General features: G+C 37.7%; 1 protein-coding gene across 1 annotated transcript in view; it reads left to right on the top strand.

Annotated features, from left to right (window-relative positions):
- The first annotated feature begins 5574 nt into the window (after positions 1–5574).
- LOC130921802 (integrin alpha-5-like) overlaps positions 5575–11594 on the top strand; it is a 58912-nt gene continuing 52892 nt past the window's right edge. Inside the window, exon 1 of the mRNA XM_057846092.1 lies at positions 5575–5926. Coding sequence (XP_057702075.1) covers positions 5730–5926 — 197 coding nt within the window. The 5' untranslated portion in view covers positions 5575–5729. The remainder of the gene's footprint in view (positions 5927–11594) is intronic.

Here is an 11594-nt window from a genome sequence, read left to right as displayed (position 1 = left end):
TTTAAAGAAATGGTTTAATCTTCCAACCTGCAATGCTGGTTTGTTGATGGCTACTGGCGTGAGCGCAGGATAACTACTTGATTATCAAATAATAGGCTGATAATGTGCATTTAATAGACACGTTTCCTGAGCGAAATATGGGCGGTGCCATCTTGGACAAAGTCTGCCTCGAACTTCCGGTTCAGAAAAAGCAACATGAATTACGATTGAATTAAGCAGTGTGTTGACAAGGTTAAAACTACGAAATTAAAGCAGAGGAACTCACAGAATCTCCCAAAATAGATTCAGCATGACTTAGATGAGATTGTATGCTTGTTCTTATCACTTGGTTGATCATTCGTGGACAAAATTATAACAACCTACCAGCCTGTGTTGACGTGATGTGTAGATTGATACGCCAGCCACTTGAGTGACCAAAATGAGGTGAAATAAGTAAATTACACATTATACTAGTACCGTATTGGCCCGAATATAAGACTGCCCTGATTATAAGACAACCCCCTCTTTTTCAAGACTCAAGTTTGAAAAAAGACTTTTTGAACACCAAATTAATTTTTATACAGAAAATAATTACAGTACATCCGAAACAAATGATAATAACAATATATTTGAGAGAATATAATTTTGCCTCATTCAAATCTTAATATCTGAACATTTAAATATGTAAACTAAAGTGCAATCACATTCATAAATGAATGGCTTCTGGTTTATGAAATGTAAATCAATCTATTGTGATAAAACAACAAAATTACAATAACTGCATTAACCATCAAAGTGAAGTCTAACTAACTGTAGTCTTGAAAAAAATCTGAATCAGGAAAAACATTGCAATAAAATAATGCAAACTGGTTAAACTTGAGAGTAGTCGAGATCTGTCATGACAGAATATCACTTCAATGATATATGGCGCCATCTAGCGTCGTGAATGGGGAGAGTAGCTGAGATCTCTCATGACAGAACATCGCTTCAATGTTATCTGGCGCCATCTAGCGTCGTGAGTGGGTATAATGTCTAGACAGCGAATATAAGACGACCCCCTCTTTTTCAGTCTTATTTCAATGCAAAAAAACACCGTCCTGTATTCGGGCCAATACGGTATTACATTTGTTGAATACAGAAGGGCTGAAATACTACAAGGTATAAACAAAAATAGTCATTCTTTGTCATTTTTTGCAGATATTGATCGCAATAAAATATTTGGACAACATGATTCCATCTCTTGTTTAAAATTGGTGCATGTGCAAAACAGGTCAATAAATCACAAAATGATTAGAAAAATATTAAAATATTAACTTGGCATACGAGGAATGTGTTATATAGGGAAAATATTAACGAATGTTGAGCATACGAGGAATGTGTAATCAGACGGCAGAGCTTAAGGGAGCCAAACTTTCACCTGACATTACGAAACCCTCGGTGGCATTCAGACTGGCTTTCTCCTGCTGTCCTTGGTAATTCCAGTTCCAATAGCGTATCTTAAAGTTTCTTCAGTTAAGAAGCTCGTAGTTGGATCTCGGGATCGAGATGACGGTCCGCCGCAAGATGTGTCACTGTCTGTCCCAGCCCTTGCCTCTCGGCCGCCCCCGGGAGTCGAGCCTTCCATCATTAAAGTAGAACGCACGTAGTCTCGATATATGTCCATCAACGTACAAATCAAGTTGTCTTCCCTTGCCTAACAGTGTTTTCCAGCTGTGAACAAACGAACAAAAAACTTGTACCACATGCATTTAGCTTTGACATAATTATGACATCTACACGTACTGATTAGCAACAGGCTAGCAGCAGATACAGTAGTTGTAGTAAATAATATATATTTTTTAATTTTTTATAGTAAATAATATTAAAGATCATCATAACAAGTCGTTTCATGCGCAAGCGCGCTTTAGCTTTAGGATTTTTTTAGCACAGGACATGAAAATGCAGGGATAGGAAGAACATACCTTCCCTAACACCAGTCACAACATGGCTACAAAAACACCCGGTCTTGTGGTGGCACAAGCTTTGTTCCACATCTGCCTTCATGAACATGTTGTCCTCCCCTGTCGCGATGATGGCAGATGGATGCGGTATTTCCAAATGGTCTTTTTTAAGGGATTTCAATGAGTAATATTACTCCAGCTCCACTGTTGTTTTGAATGGAGAAATTCTAAAATGGAAGTTGCTGGCAGACAAGTAAGTAAAGTGGAAGTACCTGTAGTTATTTTTACCTCGCTTTATTTATTTTTTAAGAACAATGTACAAATTCTGGAGAAATATATTTTTGAAATGAATGACATATGCTAAATTAAAGTATATGGGGAAAAATTGTATATCCCTGTGCTATGCTGATCTATCGGCCTACCGGCCTACCCACACGTTACTCATCTCCTAATGAAGAAAAAAAAAAAAAAAAAGTTATTTATGTTTTTGCTTTTTCAAGGCTATAGCTGTCCTTTTTCCTCTTGAGGCCAACATACGGAAAGATTTATTGATACAGAAGCCACTTTCACATTTTTTATATGTATATGAAAGAAGATGTATTTAGTTTAGATACTAAAACATTTTTATAGAATGGCAGCCATACTATTCATATATATTAATGTGTCCCTAAATCAAGTAAATGTCTTCTGGAACCAATGAGACTGCAGGGATTATATTACTCATCTGGTCAGGGAATGCTTGGGGGGTCCCATAGGAGGAGTATATATTTCCAAAAAGGAACATCTGTCTTAGGTTATTTTCTTGTCACAACCCCAACCCAATTCAGGAAGGAATGACTGTTCATACTAATTGTTGTAAAGTGTTACTAGATTATGTGCATACACCAATATACAACACACATAATTTAATATTTAATCTTCTAACAAGCATTGTACATTTACCCAAATAAAAGTGCTGATTTTATACACTCATATAGTAAATCACTAAGAAGAAATGCTGTCTGCGTTTTGCAAGTTCCTGCACTAATGTACTGTTGCTATGCTGTACTTTATTTGTACCAACACAGCTGGAATTTTGACCTTAGAGGGTATCGCTGTAGGACTGTAACACAATTGCTTTGGCGATGACGATCACTACTGTACAGTGTTATTCATTACAAAAGAGTAATGTGTCATTGTATTTCTTTTTTTCAAAAAGTCAACAGACCAGCAATTACTGCTGTTCGGATTTTGATTAATATAACTTAAGTAAATTGATTCTCTGCTCTAAGGCCTAATGGCTAATTCTGCTTTTGCTACCTGTGAAGAAAGTTGGCATTTTTGTTTCTGAATTCTAATGTTTCAACAAACTACCATTAATTATTGTCATTAGTATCTGTCTTGTAGGTAATATAGTTCCTCCCTTGATTTGGAAATCCAGTCAGCGATTCTGACAGGAAACAGGAACTGTTTCAAAATGCATTCTTTTTCTCCAAAATAAGCTAAATCAGTCTTGAATTCAAGGTTCTTGAAGAAAAATGCTAGCAGTGATGACAATTAAATTAAACCCAAAATAACTCAATGAGAAACATTTTAAAATTGCACATATAGCAAATCCAAGAGAATGGTAGTAATGAACAGCATGAAATAGACAACTGCCAAAGAACTGGTCCTTTGAAGGTTGATGAAAGATAGTTACTGTGTATCCTGGGCCATTTTGCAGTTTACGTTTGGGCCAGTAGAGGTCAACAACGATAGAGGGTACAGACGTCCTAGAATAGTTGAGACATGCACCAGTCTGTTAGGAATTTAATCAAACGCTCTTATGTAATGGTATTTACTAATTATTATTTTTACATAGGGTGCATTGGACCTGAGTATTTTCCCCTTCGTCTGGTTCTACTGCCTACAATCACAGTGGACTTTAAAAGAAGAGAAGGCTCCATTGTAGTGATATTTGTGTACTTATTACTCATAAATTCTATATTTCAACTCCTATTGTTTGCTTTTAATACAGCTGGTTGATTTTGAAAGTCATGTAATAGTACATCTGTCTCGCTGTTTATATATCAGGTAAGAATCCAGCCCTGGCTAAAAGTCCAAAACATTGGAAATTCCAAATCCATTATTTTAAAATGTTGCTCTCATATATTTATCAAACAAACTGCTGGATACTGTAACGCCCAGATCCAGATGTATGACCTCATCAGAGAAAGTAACAACATACCATAACATATACTTTTATTTTTTCAAGTTCTCCTGCCTCGCAGGTATGAGTCACAGCTCTTCAAGCACCAACCCCTCCCTGCCTGTCAGTCTGCAAAATTGCACCTTTATCTCTTAACAGGATGAGACGAACCTGCAGAGCTGCAGATGGATGGATGCCTCTGGGTTTTCCAAGTTTAGTCATCACATTTTCTGCCAGGACAAACGTAGTATGTTTTTTTCCAGGCTGTTCCTGTCTCTACTAATCAGAACAAAAACAAAAAAACAAAAAAAATACAAGTCATATAATTTTTACACTCACCCTGGTATTCAACAAGGACAAGGCAAGGCTAATTAACTTGTATAGCACAATTTAACACAAGGCAATTCAAAGTGCTTTACATCACTTGAAGACCTACGAGCAGAGAGAAAATGATTCATAAAAATCACATTAAATCAAAAAGTTAAAGAATTGAAACAGGAAATAAAATTATACATACAAATCACATTAGGTCACAAATAGTTAAAAAACAACAACTAATGACTGAATTCTGATATGGGAATAAAGCAGAAAATGAATAAAAAGCAAATAGCTAGCAGTTTGAAATATATAGACAATTATGAATATGCTGTGATGAAAATACCGTTTTTAGCCCTGATCTAAGAGAGCTACCAGTTTGACCACACTTCAGACCTTCAGGTAACTTGTTCCAGAGGTGGTGAGCATAATAACTAAATGCTGCCTCACCCTGCTTGGTTCTTGTTCTTGGAACATACAGGAGACTGGTTCCAGACAACCTTAGGGGTCTAGATGCTTTGACTCACTGGAAGCCAGTGTAACGATTTCACAACCGGTGTAATGTAGTCCAGTTTCCTTGTATTTGTAAGTACTCTGTACTAGCTGCAGTTTCCTGACTGATTTTTTTTAATCAAGACCTGTAAATGATGAATGACAATAAAAGTACCCAGCAATTACAGCTGATCAAAAAGTGCATGAGAATCTTTGCAATAATTCCTCCATTCACAATGTAACCATTTTTACTTGATAATCTATTTCAAATACAAAATTTAAAAGCAAAGTATCCTAATTATCTACACATACTGATTATCGAGTTACATATATTATCGGTACATTGTCAAACTGCATTGAGGCATGTTAAGAGAAATTAGATGTTAATTCTGTGGTCTCTTCAGAGTAGACATGCTGCCCTGAGTTTCATAATCTTTTTGTCTTGTCTAGATTTATGTAAAGGTCACATGTTTTGAATGAACATGGCTTTATCGCTATCAACTACAGGACAATTGTACAACATCATACCCCTAAAATGACATTAGATTTGACATCAAATTGTATCTGCAAGAAACAGTCGACTATAGTCTTGTGTCAGTGAAAAGCTCCACCCCAAATGAGTCTGCACCGAGCCCTTCCCACTTTTGACTTTTCTGTTCTCCACAATTCACAATTCACTCCTCTGGATCATTGCACTATGTGTTTGATTGAGCTACACGAACCACTCACGTCAGAACTTTATGGTCAGACCTAAACTGTCCTGCGCACAGAACAGCACGGATGATGTGTTTTGCGCAACAGTTTTTCAATGAAAGAAAAGACGCACAGAAGGAGAGATGGGCACCTTATCAGGACCTTCATTTACGCGGTTATGGGGAAAACGTCCATTCGCCGTGCTGGTGGTACCTGTAGTGCTTGTGGCTCAATTTTGCGAATCTTTTAATCTGGATACAGAGAAACGCGTCGTTTTCTCCGGACCACCTGGAAGTTATTTTGGCTATTCTGTGGAATTCTTCAATGGTAACTCATCCAGGTTAGTCTCAATATTTCATCACTTGGGGAAAAAAATGGAATCTTTTACCATTAGAAAAACAAAACTATTAAAATCATCAGCATTCAAGATGTTTTTAATGTGTATTTTTTGTTTGGGCTCGTCTGCTAAAAAAAGTTCTTTATTTTTGCATTTATGCACCATTGTTCATTCATTATTTGTGGCTTCTTTGAATGTTTTCCTATACCTTGGACTGAGCAGTTCAATGTGAAAAAAAAAAAAGCTGAGAGGAAACGTAAGGCTCCTGTTCACACACGTGCGCTCTCTGCGCACGCTCACGCACACATACACACTAACAGACGGGCAAGCAAAAAGCACCAGCGCGCGCGCACAACTCCAGATTCCAGTCCAAGAGTGATTGGAAACAGACATGCACGGCTGTGTGTGAGTAATGTCGCACTAAAAGCACTGGTTTAAACTGCAGAGAGCAAGTGATTATACTCACATTTTTATTTTAGGGGACGGATTTTAAAGGGAAAGTTCCTATTACTACATAAAATAACTAGGAGTCACCTTGGGTTCTTTCAGCTTGGTCTAAAGCAGTGCTTCTCAATTATTTTCTGTCACGCCCCCCCAAGGAAGACGTAAATGTTTCGTGCCCCCCCCCAAACTCTCTGCCGCCACTGTAAATAGTATCATTTGTCTATAAAATTACTATTATAAATACGCATCTGCCTAATATTGTGTCCTTTTTTTTTTCTAATAAAGAGAAAAAGTAACATAGATCAACTTATAATAAAGTATAACTTTATTAACATTGTTTTGTTTGTAACAGAGAAGACTTGACGTGCATCAATTTGCCTGAATTTAAAAAAAAGTCACATCCAAACTGTAAAAAATACACTCAAGGTACATTTTTGACCATACAGAAAAATAAAATGTAATAAAATCAGTAAATAATAACAAATTATAAAATTGATTAGAAACATTCACTCATGAGGACAATATGCCAAAACATTTGACCGAAAAAACAAAACTGAATAAAAGAAGAAAAAAAAAGTGTCCTTGGACAGGACAGCTTTTATTTTTGCGGCTCACAGTATTTACCTCCTTTGCATTGGTGTGGAGTTATTCTGCAATTAGCATGCTAACAATGCTCACGGGATTACTGATTGATATAACACTGACAAAGCAGGACGATTGTTGGCAATATTCGGCACGTTTTCACTGAAAAACAATCAAGCGTCTTATCAATGAGATTGGGGTCTAATGTCTTTAAGTGGCGTCTTAATTGATTTGGCTTCTGGCTGTCCGCTATAATTATTTTTAGACACAGTAAACAGTGGTCTTTCCTCATCACCCACTATATTAAAAGTCAAAGCTAAAAGGCAAACGGCACGAAAAAAGCGCATTCTCGGCGGCCGAGGTAGAACCGTAGGTGAGGGCGGTCGTCGTGACGATCCCAAGCCGAAAATGGCACTATTCGGGCAGCGACGTGAGAACCGGACAAGACAGTGGGTCGCTGCGTGAGTGAGTCCGGTCGGAAAACGGCTTTCGAAAACGGCGGTGGCACACTGCTCTTCATATCTGTTGTCTGTGTGTGCTGAGTGCTCTTCCTTAGTTCAAAAATACTGCGCGCACTCTGAAAATGAGAGCGCCACTACCACCTACTGAGTGGATGTGCAAGTACACTTTATTCCAGTACGGCAAAAAAAACAAAAAATGCATGTTCCCCGAGGTCACATGCGCCCCCCCATGGCATCGCTCTACGCCCCCCCAGGCGGGCGCGCCCCACTATTTGAGAAGTACTGGTCTAAAGGCAGTTTGGCAGAGATGAGGTCCATGTTACATATAAGACAAGTGATGAAGATCTCGATGAATTCATTAACCCTTTCTTGCACATATTATGATTAGTAATCTTTTCTCAAGTATATTGATAACAACTTAGGCATGATCAGAAATCATCACCTAGCTGTCCAATATACAGTGACCACTTTCCCTGAAAGGGTACCGTATTTTTCGGACTATAAGTCGCAGTTTTTTCATAGTTTGGCTGGGGGTGCGACTTATACTCTGGAGCCACTCATGTGTGAAATTATTAACACATTATTATATCATTTCACACGTTATTTTGGTGTTTTGAAGTGACACTGATGGTTTGGTAAACTTGTTAGCATGTTCTTTATGCTATAGTTTATAGTTGTCTGAATAAATCTTAATAGCTATGTTACGTTAACATACCGGCCACGTTCGCATTTCGTTGTTCATGCATCATGTAACATTATCACACTGTACACTTATTCATCATGTTGTTCTCTATTGTATTTTTATTTTAAATTGCCTTTCAAGATGACATATCTGTTCTATGTGTTGGATTTTATCAAGTAAATTTCCCCCAAAAATGCGACTTATACTCTGGTGCGATTTATATATGTTTTTTTCCCTTCGTTGGGCATTTTATGGCTGGTGCGACTTATACTCAGGTGCGACTTATAGTCCGAAAAATACGGTAGGAGTCACCTTGGGTTATTTCAGCTTGGTCTAAAGGCAGTTTGGCAGAGATGAGGTGCATGTTACATATAAGGATCTCGATGAATTCATTAACCCTTTCATGCACAAATTATGATTAGTTGTCTTTTCTCAAGTATATTAATAACAACTTAGGCATTATCAGAAATCATCACCTAGCTGTCCAATATATAGTGACCACTTTCCCTGAAAGGGTATAATTTCTATGAATTACTGTTGGTCAGGTAGTTTAGTAAGCCTCTATTTTGAGTCGTGTATTTTGTCACTTTTAGTTGAGTGAGCAAACTGTATTATCTAGGCACTGTGCTGTTTGTGTGTTGGATGAGTGTGGGGGGGGGGGGGTGCCTGGACTCTGGGGCATTGTCAACATGAGCGGACAAATTGCACAAGTAGACAGGAGGAAACAAAAAAATTACAAAACGAATCAATAAATGTGGATAACTGTTCCCTCTATGATGTGAAAGTAGTCTGCATAAAGCAATACAACACAACTCATTAGCGGCTTTGAATTTCTGTACAGTTTTTTTCTTCTTCTATTAACTACCACAACATATACTCGGAGGTGGTAGTGAATGGGGCAAATAATATGAATATCAATGTGAGAAATCTCGAAACAATATCAAAATAATACAAAATAGTTATAATTTCACACTTTCATCTGGCTCAAAATGATAACATTGTTATTGACTCTAAAACAGTGTTGTTTGAGACATAAGAAACAGGATGTGTCAGGTCATCTGGGGAAAAGAAAAAAAAAAGGTTTTGAGTGGCACTACCTGTTTTCACAAGCTTATAGTTCAATTTAGAAGTCGGAATAATTGTTTTCACCTATTTTTTAATAATTAAAATTTGATAAAATAATGGGACAGAAAAAAAAAATCAAGGAATTTTTTTAACAAAAAAGTGTGAGTTAATTACAAGTCATCAATGAAAAAATGTGATTAACTGCGATTAAAAATTGTAATCGTTAACAGCAGTAATTTTATGCATTTGGGAATTTTACCAATTGGCCCTGCAAGCATACAGAGATTGGAAAGACAGCGTGTAGGCTAATTCTTAGAATGCAGAATTAAAATCATTCAGTGAGTTGCTGACATGGAATGATTTAGCTCGTGACAGACCAGTGTGAATCAAACCATTCTTGCACTGTGGTAGGTAAACAAGAAAACAGGATGCTCTGCAGGAGTAGAATGTTTTCATTCTGCTAAAGAGGTTAAGAGTTTTTTTTTTCTTTTCTGGAGTCTGCATTTTCACAGTCAGTAAACTATTTAGTTTATTTAATCTACTATTATGTGAATAACATCTTAAATCACATCATTTTAACCAACCGGGCTGGAATTGAGTAATAATATTTGTGGGGGTAAATAATCTTCCTTTTAAGTGTAATGACACAATAGTTAAAAGTAGGAGTGGGAACCTCTTGGTACCTCACGATACGATACGATTTGCGATACAAAGCTCACGATAATGATGATCTGACGATATGGCGATACAACGATTATCGATACATTGGTCAGGAAATCATTCTAGGATATTCTACAAATAACTAATAAACAGAAAAACAAGCCTCTGCTGTGAACTGGAATGAGTTTAGCACTAGTAGACGTCCAATCCATTTGAAGTGGGAGGGTGGCAGCGAATGAACGAAGCCACTTCAAACTGATTGTATGTCTATGGCCGTCAGTGGCAGCCAATGCCAGGCAATGAGGTCATTTTGTGCCATTTATGGTCATTTACCTGTTGATTTTCAGTTACTTCCTGTTGATTTGGGGGTATTTTATGGGTCACTTCCCATTTATTTTGAGTTACAGAACAAGGAATCACCCAAATGAATAGGCAGTGATTCAAATTGCCCTAAAATGAACAGCAATTGACCTGGAAATGCACCGAAAATCGGACAGAATGACTGTGAATGCTCTGGTTTCGAATGAACGAACGTTCCATTTCTAAATGGATTTGGCGTCCAGCACCGTCAATGCAGCCTTAAGCCTGAGTTATGCTCCTGTGTTTCGGTGACGACAAAGAGACTACGGCGTCAATGAAAATTCGATAGTTCTGCAGTGTTGCTCTGTAATTCACCGCCAAGCCACTAAAGGGGTGTGGCCTTGTGTTTGTACGGTTTTGGGGGACGCTTGTCGACTTCCTCTAGTTTTCTTCTGGTTACACAATACCAAAGGAGAAGCAAAATAAACAATGCAAGATGAAACGCTTGAATGTGGATCTTCACGAATTGTTTGCCATTTGGCAATCTTTATAATGTCTTGACGAGACATTGTAGATGTTGTCGTCGGCTTGGTCCATTTTTTTCATGTAGCACAACAATGTTTGAAAATGGCGGTGATTTCGCACTGAACCGGAAACAACAGTCTGAGCGGACCAATCACTGTCCACCTGCGTCACGTCTCCACGCGTTGGCGCGACGCGAAGTCAGAAAATTGAGGAGATGCAAGTCAGGCTACGGCGAAGGGTCGTAAATCGGGTCTGCCTTGGCGGCGTAGGTCTGCCGCAGAAGCATAACTCAGCCTTTAGAGTTAACTGAGATAGTATTATGGTGGAAGATTTTGGTATCAACTTGTTGGTTCATTTTTATTACATTTTTTTAGACATTGACACCTTTTTAAAACGATATCTCGATTCTTGGCAGGAGCATATCGATAACCTTTTGGGATACAAAGTATCACGATATATCAACATTTCGATATTTTGTCACGCCTCGAGTTAAAAGTGTGTCAAAATATGAACTCCATTCCCGGTATCATACTGTTTTAGATGCACACAAATACGAAAAATTACTTCTGGGTCATGGAAGATTGCTCAAATTTCCACACATATCATGGTGGTTTAACATTGATAATGCGATCATGTTATTTCTACCTGTCCTACTATTTACAGTTGTATCATGTCAATATGGCTGCTGTACAAAAAGCAGTGCTCCTTACGTTTTTGGCCATTTTGGATGAAATATTCATCAGTGAAAATTGGGCTATGGTGACTGAAAGACATAGTTGTATATTTCACAGTGAAACAAGAGAAAAAGATGAAAGATGAATCCTTAGTGCAACTAAAGATGAGCTGTGGTGATATAAAAAAGAGTAAATGTGTTAATCAAGTGACTCATGTACAGCTCTGGCACCTTAAGTTGACTCCTTAACCGCTCTATTCTTAGCTTCCTCCTTTTATT

Source organism: Corythoichthys intestinalis, chromosome 9 (assembly GCF_030265065.1).
Source record: "Corythoichthys intestinalis isolate RoL2023-P3 chromosome 9, ASM3026506v1, whole genome shotgun sequence".
Taxonomy (NCBI): Eukaryota; Metazoa; Chordata; class Actinopteri; order Syngnathiformes; family Syngnathidae; genus Corythoichthys; species Corythoichthys intestinalis.
Note: the sequence above shows the minus strand (reverse complement) of the source record. Positions and strands in the feature narration are given on the sequence as shown.